The following is a 16,155-nucleotide window of genomic DNA, read 5'->3' on the forward strand; positions in this document are numbered from 1 at the left end:
TTAAATGGCAGTTCCATAGCCCCTATCTTGAGCATGTAGTGTCTTCTGAATTGCTGATAAAGCTTTCAATTCTCTTTTTTAAACTTATTGAGAAAAATGTCAAACCGCACCCCTGCCAAGGTGATGTGGCTGTCCAACATGACCTCACTAAATCCTTGTACAGTGATAAAGGGATGTCCTGCATTGAAAGATCCAATGTTATTTTAGACATGTTGGTAATATAATTATTCAAAAAATATTACCTGAGCGGAGCGGGGCGGGGGGGGCCCATTACCGGGCCCGGTAATGCCCCAGGGCAGTTAGAAGCCTGAGCGAAGCGAGGGTAATATTGCCTGCAAGGGTACTATTGCTATTAGTACCCGTGCACATTGTACTGCAGTACTCATAGTGGGTTTTTTTAAAGTTGAGAAACAACGTGTTCGCTGTTTCTCAACTTAAAAAACTACAAAATAAGATTGCCACCATGGATCGGGGAAAAGAAAACTGCATGGAGTCTCTTCTCCCTTTCCATGGCGGCTAGTCGCGCTTCGGGGACATGTCAGGAACACTACTGTTCCCGTCGCAGGAGAGGGAGAAGGCAGCAGGAAGTAAGTGGGGCGGAGGGGGCTAAACATGTGGAAACGTGGGTGGGGGATCGGGACGCAGGGTGCAGGGGAGCACATACCCGTTAGCCGGCGGGGGAAGATGACCGACTCCAGCTCCGGGGGGAGTCACATAGTGGGGGTTTTACCATGTGGTAAAGTCCCCGTTCTGAGCCTCCTCCTTGGCTGGGAGGCTGAAGCCACGGCTCTGCAGGGTACTAATCATCCTTATGGCATAGTCAGTCTTTGTTATTTGGTAGTGGATGGGATTGTGAAGGTTGTAGGCACGTTGCTGGCGAGGGCAGGAGTCTGCATCCTCTTCAGCAATGGGCAGGACCACTTTCTACAGGCATAGTGCACATCTCAAGAGGATTCCCTCATGGCAAGGATTCTGATGGTCCATAATCTGGGGTTCTGTGTGAGAACGGTGGCCTGCTGGTGATTTAAGTGACGTGACCTCAAAGATTCCACCCACTGGGCATATCTGAGAATATCTAACCGCGCCAATGAGCTTGTTCAGGAGGTTTTGGGGGAAAGAGGGAGTAGCTTCCACAGACAGGCCGGTCGGGCCAAGTGAAAAACCTAAGTGTAGTTAAACCTAGAGCAAGTGTTAGTTATATGAAAGATTGGTGAGGCAGGCAAAGCCATTCCTTCAGAACTTTCACTTGCACAGAAACTGCTGATCGTGCCAGGACATTTTTGGTCCTCAAGACGTTGCCAGGAGAGGTTTGGCAATGAGCGAAGGAGCCTCTTCGAAATATTCAAAAAGTATACATATAAGTGGCCTATGGGTTCACCTTACTCTTACTAAAGGTCTTATGTTGTTAAGAATGCATATCAAGTACTCTTGATACAATATTTATTTTTCTCATGTAATAATCCTTTTACTTTGCAGTGTACGACTGAATGAAAGGAAACAGAAGGGGATGGAGGAAAGCAAGAAATTATCCTACCTGATAGACATGAAGACCATAGCAACAGGTTAGCACAATGCACATTTTCAAAGTAGTGCCATTTGCACATGTGTAATTATTATGGAGGCATTCATGCGAGTGAGTTTCATTGATTAGAATATGCACACAGCAAAATAGATCCTTTCTTGGCGAAACTGGTGAGCTCCTTATGCATACAAAAACTACAGCTGCAATGAGTAGTTACTAGATTGAACAGATGGTTACCACGCCAAAGGCATCGGGCGTTGTGCTGAGACATCCTACCTGATCATGAGTCTACTACTTTTGCATTAATCTAGAAGCAACAATTAAGGACTTTTTTTATATGTAGCCTTCAAAAAGCTGAAATTTCATATAGAACCCCCTTTGCTAGCACATGCACAATGTTTTATCCCTGGCCTTTGACTAAGCTGCTTGGCATGACTATGAATATCTCTATTTGGAGGGTGATTACCTAACTTTGTTCAGACTTGCAGGAGTCTAACCAATATCTAGTGGATGTAAGGAATTGTAGCTAAAGGCTCTTCTTGTTTTAAAATGTATCCCACTGATCCCACCAACCCATGTGTCGGTTCTTCCAAGAGCAGACTCTGCTTTGAGAGCTTAAGGAATCCCTCTTTTGCTGTGTGTCTTTGCAACATCTTTTTCTTATCTGGTTGGTTTGATGGGCCGATTTGAAGCTGTTAAGTTCACACAGTATTCCTCATAGCAGTGGAAGATGAGGTGGGATGAGAATTAAGGGTGCCTAGCGCAAGCCTTTATCCTGCACTCAAACTCCACCTGTTGTTCCTATTCGCTGAGCAGGACGTTTATATGTTATTGCCTCTTACATCAAGGAAATCAGTTTGGCTTTCTCTCATCCATCAGAATTGGACTATATATTGTCCATGTATTTATTCTTTCTGTTAATCAGGAATGTTGTGTAACATGTCCTTAACTATGACACCTTCACTGCACTCCCTCCCAGTTTTTGTATGCCTCCTTGACCTAGCCTGCCCATGGAAACTGATTGGATGACATTTTGCACTTTAGAAAACTGAAATATAATTAAAAGCATAAAGCTGACTTTCTTATCGGTAGATCCTTTTCAACCAACCCTCAACCCTCACCTGCTGTATCCTTGGATCCATTTCAGAAATTATTGTAGGTTTTTAAACTATTGTCCATAGGATTCCTGGATAGCATATCTAATGTTTTTGTTGAATGCTTATTGCGATTAGAATGTAGACCAGGAACTAGATCTCATGTCTTATATAGTGAACATCTGTTATGAATTGGAAGAGATTTCATCCCTAATTACTGTTTGTCATACAGAATACCATCAATAGTATGCCCACATTTTGTCTGATAGTCTTAAACAATCAACAAATAAAATAATAAACAGCTTTTCCAAATTCCCATGTTTTGGGCTAATGGATGGTCTTAGGTAGAGCCAGAGGGTTGGGCGGGGGTATAGGCTTGGAGACCACCACTTGCTCTGGGTTTAGTCCCGTAAGAGGTATGCAATGAGTCCCCCCTGCTCAGCAGCCCACCCTTAGCCTAGTTTGTATTACCCACCATACTTCCTTACCCCTGCTCTTGGCAGTCTTAAGTGTGGGCAATGTCGCAGCATGATGATTAAAACACATGAAGTTGACGGGACATCAAGCTCGAGCATCCACAGGTATTCTGGGACTGAGTCCTGGTTAGTGGAAATGTGGCATCTGGCAATCACTGCTCACCCAATGGTCCTGAGACCACATGCGCTTGCTCTTCCAGGATGCTGCCCGAGACTGGAAGCAATCTACCTTGATCACAACTAAGTAACTTCGGACCCCAAACACAGCTGTCCTTGCACATGCACAGAAAGTAAATACAAAATGGCAGTCTTGGGTTTCAATACATGGACCAAACGCTTACAGCGGACAATGTTTTTGCCTATGTGTGTATGGACCAGTCACACAGCTTGTCCTAACTGCAATCACACCTGTATGCCCTAGCCCCATCAAAGGAGAGGACGGTTTGTAGACTGTGTGGGAGATGGGAGTCCGTAAAGTGAAAAGAGAGCGAGAGCAGAAAAAGCAGAGAGTTGGGGAAAAGGAAAGTGCCGGATAACAGGACATGAAAGAGGGAATGTGAGAGAAGGAGGAGCAAGAAGAAAGAAGGCGAGGAGGAGAAAGTTAACTGGGGAAAGGCGATGGGCGAAGGGAAAACAAGGTGAAGTGTAGAAAGGGAACCTCTTCAGGGTTTCAAGCCTAATGTAGAATCATTCAGTAGTGGAGAAGGGGGCTTAGGCTGCAAGTGAACGCTTCGACGAATTACCAGCTGTGCCCGGCCTGCTGCACAACAGGGGGGCAGTAGCCTATAAAACCCAGAGTCCAACACCTGCACAAGAGTCTGGCACCTTAGATGACGGGGCACTGGGGATTGTAGTGCCAGGCTCTTCCCCAAGCTATTTGAACCAGCACACCATCCTGTCAAGTGCACCCCAATTCAATACAGACTGCTCAAGTTGGCAAGAACCAAGTGTGAGGCACTCAGAATCCCAGAGACTGACGGGGACTTCTGCCGAGAGGGCAGATTTGTTTAGGGGAGAGAGTGAAGAAAAGAGGAACATGGCCCTGAGACGAGCTGATTCTTCTAACATCATTCATGAAACCCTGTGCTATGGGCCGAGTCAAACTCAATGCCCTAATTTTCCTCTGTATCCAATACGCAAATGGAGCCATATTTTAGCTGTGAGTTGTTTGCTGATCCCCTGGTGATGTCGGAGCTAAAGGAACAACATTTGCAATGGGCTATAGAAAGATTACTATTGGTAGAACTAGATTGTGGCTTTAATTCCAGATAACATCCCATCTAAAAAAAGGGCAAGGATTTCCATGTATCTTGGTATTGAGCTGACTGAATGAATATCTGCAGTCCAGAAATCCCAACGGGTTGCTGCGGTGCAAATTCTGTGACTGTGTCTTGTGATGATTTGCTGTCTAAGAACACGATGCTAGATCAGGAAAGTAGGCACCTAACTTTCAGTCCTTTATTTACAAAAATAAATGGATTGATGTTTGTCAGAAGTGCTGACAACTTCATTTAGCTTTGGAATGTAGCCTAGTCTCTCATATGCTTACCATCATTCCCGTGTGGCATTGATACCAGTTTCTTATGGCATTAGCTCAAAGCACAACCTCTCAGAAGGCTAGCATCACGTTGGTGGTATTGGAACAAAGCATAGTCTTAGAGGCATAGCTTTCCTTACATTCTTGTGGCATTGCCAGCGGCTTTCAAAATCTCAGAGGCGTCGCTGGCATCATGGTTTTGTCTGTGACTTTAACAATTTGCAGTGTTAAGCACCCAACCTCTTGTCTTTAAAGGCTTGAACAGTTCCCAGAGGTATCACCATGCCATCTTGGCTTTGACACCAGCTGGACAAGCAACAGAAGAGGTGGTTCTTCAGCCTCTGGTTTTATTAACACCTGGTGCTCATCTGATATTACTTGGTCTCCTTTTGTAAGGTTTTGCACTCTGAGTGGGTCCAGCAGTATGTCTCTCTCCAGCGATGAACTCCGGAGACTCCCTCTGGACTCCCTTGTAACCACCAACTTATTTTTATATCCGTTCTCTTGAGGCCTGATTAGTATGTATATCCCCTTCCTCTTCCCTCCTACATTCCTTGTGAATTGACTGCTCTCCAATTACCAGAGAAAGCAATGTTTTGGAAAAGCTGGGGAAGCCATTTTGGATTGTCCATTTCATGACTTCTCCATTCGTAGTCTGTCTCTTCCCACTATGCGGTCACAGTCTCTCTCTTCATATCGGTCGTCTTGCATTGTTTCAAATTGGCTAAAGGCTGCAGACACTGGGCACTCCATGGAGTCTGTGGACAGATAACACTGTTATGGGGAGGGCTCTGGAAAGGCCGGATTCAAATAGGTTAAATGCCTGACTGGTGGTAATCGCCATAGCACCCACATACAGGTATCTGCTGCATGCAGATTTTCACATCGTCATTCTGCTGATCAGCAAGTGTTCCTTGCTTCACAGTGGGCCTTGTCAATGGTTTTAATAGTTATCTCAATCCACCTGAGGAAGCAGAAGGTTCAGCGCTTTACCTACTTGAGTAAGTCATAAAAGGAAACACACAGGCAAACGTTTCCTCCCTTTTATCAGCTTAATCTGTTCTTCACTCTCATGGCAAGGCCTTTTGCTTGAGATTCATAGGGGTGGTCGTGGACATGAAAATATGTGCTTTGTGACATTCCAAGACCTTATCTTTTAATAATTTTAATTTAGGTAATCATTTTATTTAGCAAGAAAAGAGTAATCTCCTAATTGGCGGATACTCCCGTCCCCTGCACAGCATTAATACTGAGGTAGGCTCAGTCAAATCTTGTGACAAGTAAATCTCACTGCTTGAAACCAGGAAACGTGGTCAATTCTTCATAGATTAGTGCCGTTAGAGCAGTGCTGTGTTTGTAGTAGAATAAGGTGGCTGTTTGGCATTGATTCTCAGTGTGACACGAAAAAGGGTCCTCACGTGGTGCGTATTGAGCATCAGGAATGTGGCACAAGGTGTCCACGGACAGGATGAAGTCTGGAACGCCACTGAGAATGAATGCCAAACAGCCACCTTCTGAAGTTGATACCCATGTGGATACTCGAACTATAGATGTATTTGTGATGCAATGTAGATGCCAAACACGTCCCTTGTGGACCGCTGAATTCATTACCTATATGTCAAGCCCCCTGTAGTGAAAGGACACCTTGTGGACCCTTATTCTACTACAAACACAGCACTGCTCTAATGGTACCGATCTATGAAGAATGTACCACTTTTCCTGGTTTCAAGCAGGTATTAAGATACATGAAGCACAAAATATGAAGAATTACTTTATCAAATATAAGATTTGTTGCTCTTGATGAAGGGCCTCAATCCCAAAATGCATAGATCTCAATAATACTTTGTTTATGTTTCATGTTTATGTATAATTACTTTAAAAAACCAACACACTTTGTCAGGTACAATTGAATAGCCTGGTTACTTATGCATTCTAGAATGTTCCATTACTTTAAACAAGCTTACACTTAACTGTGTGAGAAACCTGAAGGTGTCTCACTCGCTATTTCCTGGGGATCTGTCATCCAGGTGGCCCGGAAACAGCCATCGCTATTGGATCCAGTTACCTTAGATTACCTTAGACTTAACAAAAAGGTACTGGCAAGTTCCAGTATACGGGCCAGATAAGGAGAAAACAGCTTTCTCAACGCCCCTAGGACTATTTCAATTCAAAGTCCTTCCTTTCGGCTTACATGGTGTGCCAGCCACCTTCCAGCGCCTCATGGATAGAATTCTACAACCCTATTCCGATTTCTGTGTAGCTTATATTGACGTAATTATTAGTAAAACCTGGGTCGACTATCTCTTCCATCTTTATACTTTTATGAAGGTCATCATAGGAGCTGGCCTAACTGCTAATCCATCTAAATGCAGGTTGGCCCAATCAGCCTTGAAATACCTCTGCTTCTTTGTAGGAAATGGGAATGTACAGCCCCAACGCAAGAAAGTGAAAGCCGTCCTAGACACACCAACACCCAAAACTAAGAGATCTTAGAGCCTTTTTAGGCTTAATAGGATATTACCGACGGTTTATGTTGAATTATTGGGACAAACCATTTAGATTAACTGATACTCAAAAATGCAGAACTCCAAAAACTTTCATTGGACGGAAGAAGATGACATATGTTATAACACCTTAAAGTGAACCTTGTGTCAGTAGCCAATCATAAATGTAGTAGATTTCTCTAAAGAGTTCATACTACAAACAGACCCCTCCCTTACAGGATTAGGAGCAGTCGTGTCCCAAGTTTGCGACGGATTAGAACATCCCATCTTATTTTCAAGTCGCAAGCTTTTTCCATGTGAAAATAATTACTCTGTGCTGGAACTAAAGGACTTGGCTATCAAGTGGGCCATTATCTATCTCAGATACTACCTCTTGGGAAGAAAGTTCACACTCGTCACAGACCATTCTCCCTTAGTTTGGATTAGCCAACGCAAAAACTCCAACCATGGTGTCATTCGATGGTTTCTAGAACTGTTTCACTGTGGAACACAGAGAAGGTAAGGATCAGGGGAATGTAGACTTCCTTTCCCAGTTCCCCTGTGAAACAGATGCGGCTACATTGCATGGAGGAAGGGTATGTGAGAAACCTGAAGGTGTCTCACCCGCTAGTTCCCCCGTGATCTCTAATCCAGGTGGCCAGGACACGGCCACCACTATTGGATCCAGTTCCTGGGGGTGGACCAGTGGGGGAGGATCACCTGGGTGAGGGGTCCTCCGGGAGTGGAAGTGAGAAACTGAAGGGTGAGACGTGGTAGGCCTTCCTTATGACACCTTTTCCCCATCCTGCCCGGTAGGATACTTTGAAACTCAACCCCCGCCCCCTTTCCGATACGGATACTTTTGCACAGCATGAACGACAATGGACTAATACCCGAGCCGTTTACCTGACATGTCCCAACACAAGGGTCAGGCAAAGTCAGACAATTACCGAGAACTACACACACCGGACTACCTGTTCTCGTCCCCATTGGGATCAAAGGCAGAGCACACGAGTACACTCCGAGCAAAGTGGAACGCACGAGGAAGCTGCCATTCCAGGACGGCAGTTCAAACGGAGCAGAAAGGCGGCGTGACCTGATAGGTCGTCAAGGAGGGAGTTGCGCTGGCCCTTTTTAGCCCCGTTTCACGAAGCCTCGGATAACAGATAGGCGAGATCGGGAATCGCAGCTGACAGGTGGTGCGACAGATGTCAATGGCACATGATCCCCTCCCGCACTGATTGCCAGGACGGAGAAGTGTGGTGGCCATCGAGGTACCGTCCTTGACCCCAGCAGGAAAAGAACAGAGCGAGTTCGACACAGCCAGTGAGTTGGAAGCCCTAATAGTAAGACCTGCTCGTGTTAAGCTCAAGGTTGCAGTGGCAGCCGTAAGAAGAAAAGTAGACAAAGTAAGTCTGTAAACAAACTTGGTACCAGAGTCAGAGTGGTCCCGCACCACGTGGGCGCTCAGTCGAAGGTCTCTGACTGGTACTCTCTTTTCTGAACAAAGACATTGGGCCTCATTACGAGTCCGGCGTTAACCAGGCGGTAAAACCGCCTGGTTAACGCCGGACTCGTATTACCATTCCGCCTCTGTGATTCCCGGAATTACCGGGGCATTACAACCCTGGTTTTCCGGGAATCACGGAGGCGGAATGGTGTAAATCCCCATTCCCATTGAGTCCTATGGGACTCGATGGAAATGGGGATCATGGAAACACCGGCAGCATCTCGTAATGCTGCCGGTGTTTCCTCGTCCGCCTGCATGCGGGAGGTGTTAAACCCGCCAGGTCAGAGCTGGCGGGAACATCATCTCCCGCCTGCAGAGGTCGGACTCAGGTGGTCCGGAATAAACGGTGGCGGCGGGTTTACCGCCACCGTTATTTCCGGACTGCCTGGGTCGTAATGAGGCCCATTGTATTGAAAATGATGAGGCCATAGGGAAGGCTGTGCTATAAGGTGGTGAGGTGGTCATACAAAGGTCAAGTCAAACCCTTTGTACAACCGAAAGTACTTAACACCTTGCAGAATTTTTGTTGTTACCAATAGGCGTTGGCGTCTGGCTGAGGGGAACGCTGTACGAACTGTGATGGTAAAAAGCCTGCACTTGTCGTTGGCTAACAGAGTGACCCAGGGAGACAATCGCCCATTGGAAGTCTGTTTGAATCGGCAAGTGCTCTGGTTGGTCTGAGCCCGACTGAGGGAGACTAATGATTGAGAGAAGGATCAGAGCCTGGCTGAGGGAGATCCAAGAGTGACAGATATTCACCCCACGGAAAGAGTATCCGAAAGAACTTTTGTTTTATTGTTTTGGCGCATTAGGCCCTCTGAAGCAATAGACTTTGCATGAGAAGAGACTAAAGCATGAAAGGCCCTGATACTGGAAGAGGACTTGTAACCTCGTGCTGGAGAAGCCCAGGAGTGTGCTGTGCTCACTAGTCCCGACTTGTCCAGTGCTAAAAACGTGGGGGAGACCCCCGCCATAGCCTCCTGACTTATTATTGCTTTGTGAACACTTCTTTCTTTTCTTGTGAACATTATCCCACACTCTTTTGTAACATAGTGGTAAGGATTGGCAATAGTTTTTTTTAGTATAGGATTTTTTATTTGACTAGACGCCACTAGGACTGTATTATTATGATTTAATGGTTTTAGCTTGCTCCTATCTTAGAGTTAGGTTTATCTTAGGTGTTTATCTCACCCCTTCTTACTTTCTGATAAACATCCTTGAACTGTGATCACTTGTGTCGGTCTTAATTTGATGCCACTTCCTTACAGCTGTCATAAGATTTGTCCAAGCCTACCTCAGTATTAATGGTGTGCAGTGGACGGGAGTGCCCAACAATAAAGACACTACTCTTTTTTTGGTACACAGTAGCCGCGTATTGGGTCAAAGCTGCAATTTCTCCCCGGAACCCTAATTCTATTTAATTTGTTAAGATGCACGCTTCTTGCGTCTCCCTATATCAACCCCAAAAGAGGTGTGCGTTTCACTCAATTTCGTCATTTTATTTAGGGAAATCTAGCCACAAAGAATTACAGGCTAATGTAAGTAGTAATGTGAGTGTGTGGTCTTCATATGGTCCATTTGTTCCAGCTTGGTGTTCCGCTTCAGTCATTTTCGCTCTCTCTTTTGGGAATGGTAAGTTCTCAGACCAGATATTGGATGTGTTGTATTCTTTGTGCTCTCTAAATGCAACGATTTCAACGCACAGGCAACCTGTTGGACATGCCGCAGGATACTTCTCTCTTTTTCTTGGATTCAAAATAATGACTGTTTTTTAACTGAACGTAAGAGATATCGAAGTGACAGAGAAATAGAAGGACATTGTAATTCATTATTGCAGAGAATGAGAGATCAATGAATGAGATAGAAAGTCATTCTTTTCTGTTTAAATTGTTTGACTGGAAGACAGGACAGACACTCGTGGAGAAGATTAGTTACTGAAAGAGGACTTGTTAAATAACGCTGGAAACTGATCGACTTCAAAGCATTTTTTATTAGAAAATATAAGAAATTGAATTTATTATTTTCTAATTTATTTTACCAAAGGTTAAGGATCTTACATAACTAAGGTACTAAATTGATTTCGTACAGGGCCCAATATTGTTTTTGCTGATGAAATATGGGGATTGAAGAAAGTGTATGTTGATAAGTTGATATTTATAAGAAAACATCAGTGAGTTATTGTTTGGAAATAAAAATTGTCAACCATAAATACATAATCTTGATTTATATTTAAATGCTCAACGTGCAGAATAATAAGAAAGGTTTGAGATATTTGGAAGGGCAAAGTGCCCCTAAGCAGCACGACTCAGATACTCTTAATTGTTTTAAAATGGGAATTGTTTGAGATAGTAGTTTAAGTATCAATAAGGCTTGGTTGATGCTACTCAAACGCACCTGGAGGTTATTTAAAAGTTGACCGAGATTAATTTACCTTTGATAGAATTCTTTATCTTGAATTTTGTGTACACCCTGTGAGGGTGGAATAGTGAGAGATTGACACAAAGGTGGTATTTGTGTTGCTACAGACTTTAATTGAAAGGAAAAGACGGTCGGGAGGGAACGGCCTCACTAGCCCCAACGCTAAGAGGAGCTTCCCAGCCTCAGCACAAATAGTAAATGGATGCACCAGGATGTCAAAATAAAAATGAGTCTGCCTTCAAGTCAAAACCCTGACTCTAGTCCTCACACTAACAACTCAATACAAAGGTGCAAAGGAGTTGTCTTCTTAGCAGATCCTTTGCAGTTCTTTTCAAAGTTCTAAACACAAAGTACCAAATGGTGCAAAAACAAAGTTCCACAGCGGTCAAGAGATTGTTTCACTTCTCTTGAGTTCTCACAATATTCACAAGTTCCAAGAGGAAATGCTTTATTTCCCTTATTTTCTCTTCCACTTCCTTAAGGCAATAAGATATTATCTCCCTTCTCTCAGCTTTGCCACAATGTTCACAATTCCAAGGGTTGTCTCCCTTCCCGAGGGTTCTCTTCCTTTTACACGGCCAACCGGGTTCACTCTTCTCCCTGATACTGTGTCTAAGAAGAGGAGTTACAACTGTTATTCCTATATGGGTGCAAGGCCCAGACTTGCCTGGATTCAACAGGTCTCCTACTCTCCTGCCAAGTAATACCTATTGTACAGCCAACCTGGTTCACCTTTTATCCCAGGTACTGTGACTATGAAGATGGAGCAACAGATGTATTTCTGTTATGGGTGCAAGTCCCAGACTCCCCTGTCTTCGGTATTTATCTTTCTGGGTAGGGTTGGTTTACTCTCCTGCCAAGCACTGCCATATATGATCAAGGATGTAAAAGTTTCTTCAATATTACTTTCAGGTTGATAGACAACAGGTTCGGGATAATCCTCCCCCTTCTTCACTTGCCACCACCTCTTCCTGTATCAGGTTCCCAGACCCTACATTCGGTGTATTTTCCTCCCATTCCTGCTTGCCACGACTTCTTCTGCTTGTCAGAGTCCCAGACCTTGGGTTCAAGATATTTCTCCCCCTCTTCTGCTTGCCACCAGTTTCTTGAGCTCCCAGCATTCCCCTGACCCTTTTCGTATCTTTTTGCTTGGTTCGCAAGGGTGTCGGCCTTCTCCCAGCTTCCTCCGTCAGCCATGGGGCTCGTGGTGGTTAGGGCGGCTTTGTTTGGTCTGCAATGTCTCTGCAGCACCAACCGTCCTTCAGGAGGCCATTGCGCTTCCAAAGCCTCGGAGGCGCCTAGCGTCTGCTTCCGCCAGCCTGCTGTCCCTTCCTGTGTCTCTGGACTGGCTCCGGAGCGCTCAGCTTCTTCCTGAGCATCCTGGCTTTCTCCCCTGTCCGGCTGACACAGCGCTTTTCCTTGCTGTTCCTCCAGGGAGTACTGCTCCTTGTCGGAAGTCCTTCTTTCCTTTTTAATTGATTGTTCATTCAGCTAGATTGAATAGACTGTTCTGCTCACTGCGGTTCCGCGGGTGCTCCTCTGGACTCTGCCCATCTTGTTTGTCTCAGTACTTTTCTTCAGGGTGTGATGTCTGTTTTTTCCATCTCAGTTGATTAAAGGGATGACAAACTTCTACTTTGCTGCCATACAAGAAGTATGGAGTATTCTAGAACTCTGGAGAGGGTAAGAGGCTGAAGGAGCTGGGACCATTGTAGAAATATACAACATCTCTCCTAGGGTGTCATCCCTCATCGCATGAGAGTGTTCCCTCCCCATGTGACCCTCTAGCGGTGCACCACCCCCAGGGGGATTGTTGGACTGTGGCTGCATCGCCCTGGCCACATGAGAAGTGCCCCCTGCCCCATGGAAGAAGGGATGACATTCAAGAATTCGTCACAACCCCAGAATTAAAAGTTCTCAGGGATTGGAAAGATGCAGGGAATGCTTCAGCTTACTGATATGGGGGCATATTCCCTTCTGCAAATGTTAGGTGCTCAGGACCACATCTGATACCGAGAGGGCAGAGCGAGTAGTTGCAGGCTGTTTGGAGGAAACAACTGATGCTTCTGTTAAATCTCCAAGGTGTAAATAAGCTCACTAACTACCAAATGTCCTTGCCTTCCTCCTTAGTTCCACTAGGGAGGAGCTGTGGTTGAACAGTGCAAGGCACATGCCTTCAGACATGAATGGGACAACAACAATACAGTGCAAGACATTATTGGTTCAATTAATAGAACGGCTATGCAAGGGCAAACTTCTATACATGCTTGATTTACTGTTGAAGTTAAGCAAGACTTTGGATAACAGTTATCATGTACACATTACCTTACAAGCCTCTGTTGAGGGGAATAGAGCAATCTCTGGTATTCATTGGATTTCTATCTGCACCCACTGCCTGAGAGCCTGAACAATTCTTCAATATCAAAACAAGCGTGGTATCAGACAAATGTTACTTGGACAAATAACATTCATATGGTCATAGTCACTTCACTTGTTCCCTCTTTATGAGTGTGGGGTTGTGAAAGCATAAGCTATGTGCATGTGATTTAAGTGTAGGCAAGAAGAAATTGCATCTATATTTCGGGGAGTGTACATAACATTAGTCTACCCACCCAGTGTAAAAGGCTGTTCTCCAGCATGGGGTCTGGCATGGATTCACATGCTCATGAATATTCCCCGTCGTCAGGCTGGGAATCCTCGGTAAAGAAAAAATCAGTATCAGTTTCGTTTCTGATCTGTCTTTCTTAGTAGAAACCAATCACTGATCTCTGGGCTATACTGCCCCCAGCCAATGACTGCCCTCTCCCTAAGCCCCGCCCCTGGCAGCCATCCTCAGATTTTTACCGCACGCTCAAGTGTTGGGAGTCCTCGTGTTTAGCTCTCGAGTTTTTTACTGCGTTTTCACGCTTTTTCAGGAGATTTTCTCATTTTTTCGGTTAATCAAGCCTCAAGCTCCACCATTTCTACTTCCGATAACGGAGACCCATTTTGGAATTCTTCTACGCTCCTCCAGGGTGAAGTTTTCGTCGAGTTTACACTTCTTGGAGGATTCCGGAAGATCTGCGGCCTACCTCAACGGACATGGCCCAGGACAAGGGAAGCTCGACGCCCGGATCCAAGCTGTTCAGGAAGTGCCCTGGATGTGGATTATATAACGTTTTCAAGGAGGACGAGCATTCGCAATGTCTCTACTGCCTTCATGAGGACAAGACGCACGTGGAGAAGGACTGTGCGTTCTGCAAGAACCTTTCGGAACGGACCAAACAAGATCATCATTCCCGCCTCGCCTCCTGGCTGGAGAAGGGCACAGCAGGTGAAAAGGCGAAGAAGAAGTCTGAGCGGTCTTCTAAGCGGTCTTCTAAGCCCTGTGAGGGCGCCCCGGCGACGGGGGGCCAACTTAAGGCCAAGCACTGCGAGTCCGCGGGCACCGGGAGCGCCGAAAGGTCGGGCTCTTCGGTTGCCAAGCAGGGCGCTACTTCCCCGGCACGTTCGGCCACGAGCCAGCGCTCTGGTTCGGGGAAGAGGAAGTCCGAGAACCCGGGTAGGCCGCTGGAGCGGACCCGGTCGATCTTGAAGAGGGAGCGAGGTGCTGACCCTCCCCCCAAGGCGAAGGCCCAGGACGCACCTAAGGTGGTGAGGGCTTTGATCCACCCGGCTAAGGCCTCTACTGAAGTGGTCACTGCGACCCTGGCAGAGCCGGCTGAGACTACGCCAGTGGAAATGGCCTCTGGGCCCAGAGTATCCCTGCCACCGCGGAGGGAATCCTCTTTCCAGCCCATCGCTAAGACCCCCGTGAAGCCCCCGGCTGAAAAAGAGGGGGGGGCGGTGGCCATTACAGACTCAGAATCCACCTCTGAGGAGGAACTGGTGGAAACTGAGAAGGGCCTCAACGAAAGGTCCATAGGCCTCAACGAGAGGTTCATAAGCCTCAACGAGAGGTTCGAGAAGGTTCGATCCCAGGGGACGGTTCCCGCTGACGTGATCGAAGATGGCGACGATGACGACGAACAGGGCTCAGTGGAGCGGCCATCCCACCCGTCGCAGCCATTGCCCGAGCCCCAGGATAGCTCGGCGGCCATTTTGTTGCCAATCCAATCCTTATGTATCGAGATAAGGATGAGATTACCACGCACCCCTACGGCGGCGATGACACGGCGGACATCCCGTCGTCACCCCCCCCCCCCTGCGGGCGTCTCCAGCCTACAAGTTTGGCTCTTTCCACGCCATGATAACCAGGGCATCCGAGCTCTTCCAGCTCTACCCTGAAGAACAGAAAAAGCAGGGGTTTCTGTACCAACGACGAGAGGCCAAGAGGAAGACAGTCCTCGCGGTGCCTTTACTCGACGACATCTGGGACGAGGGGCTTGCTGTCCTCAAGAACCCTTCCACGACACCCGCCAAGAGGGACAGGTACAAGAAGAAGTACCGAGTCCCCGATGACGCCCCCTTGTGCCTCAGGGCCCAGCCCACGCCGGACTCTGTCGTCTCGGCAGCGCCTAAGAAGAAGGCAGCAGGCGCGGGGGCTTCAACTTCCACTTCCCCGCCGGACAGCGAGGGCAAGAAGTTGGACTCTATGGGACGACGAGTCATCTCGCCGGCGGCGACGACGATTAAGGCAGCCAATGCCTTCGCGATCGTAGCCCGCTACGACAGGGAGCTCTGGTTCAAGATAGCTCCCCTGCTAGACTTCCTGCCTGATGACAAAAGGGCGGAGGCCCTAGAAATTCTGCAGGAAGGCGAGGTGGCGTCGGATCACGCCATAACGGTGGCAACGGACATTGCCGATACCGGATTTCGCCAACTGGGCAACAGAGTTTGCCTCCGACAACGGGGATGGCTCAAGGCGACAGACTTTCGCCAGGACATCCAGGCCAGAGTGTTGGACATGCCGTTCAACGGCAACAACCTTTTTGGTAAGGCGGTGGATGAGTCTCTACAGGCCATCAAGACCGACTCGGAGACGGCCCGGGCCCTTGGGGTGCTCCAACAGCGAAGGCCCTTTCGGAGCTCCGGAGGCAGACAGGGTGTCTCCAAAGGATCCAACGGTGGTTCATCCACTTACCGCCAGGCGGCCCGCTCTTCCTCCCAGGAGGCCTACAGAGGTCACGGCAAGCA

General features: G+C 46.9%; 1 protein-coding gene across 2 annotated transcripts in view; it reads left to right on the forward strand.

Moving 5' to 3' along the window:
• IFT172 (intraflagellar transport 172) overlaps positions 1-16,155 on the forward strand; it is a 1,218,930-nt gene that overhangs the window by 304,221 nt on the left and 898,554 nt on the right. For both annotated transcript variants that reach the window (XM_069605452.1, XM_069605451.1), the window contains exon 14: positions 1,477-1,562. In XM_069605452.1, coding sequence (XP_069461553.1) covers positions 1,477-1,562 — 86 coding nt within the window. The remainder of the gene's footprint in view (positions 1-1,476; positions 1,563-16,155) is intronic.

The sequence above is a fragment of the Ambystoma mexicanum genome, chromosome 4p (genome assembly GCF_040938575.1).
Source record: "Ambystoma mexicanum isolate Mex_15411 chromosome 4p, UKY_AmexF1_1, whole genome shotgun sequence".
Classification (NCBI taxonomy): Eukaryota; Metazoa; Chordata; class Amphibia; order Caudata; family Ambystomatidae; genus Ambystoma; species Ambystoma mexicanum.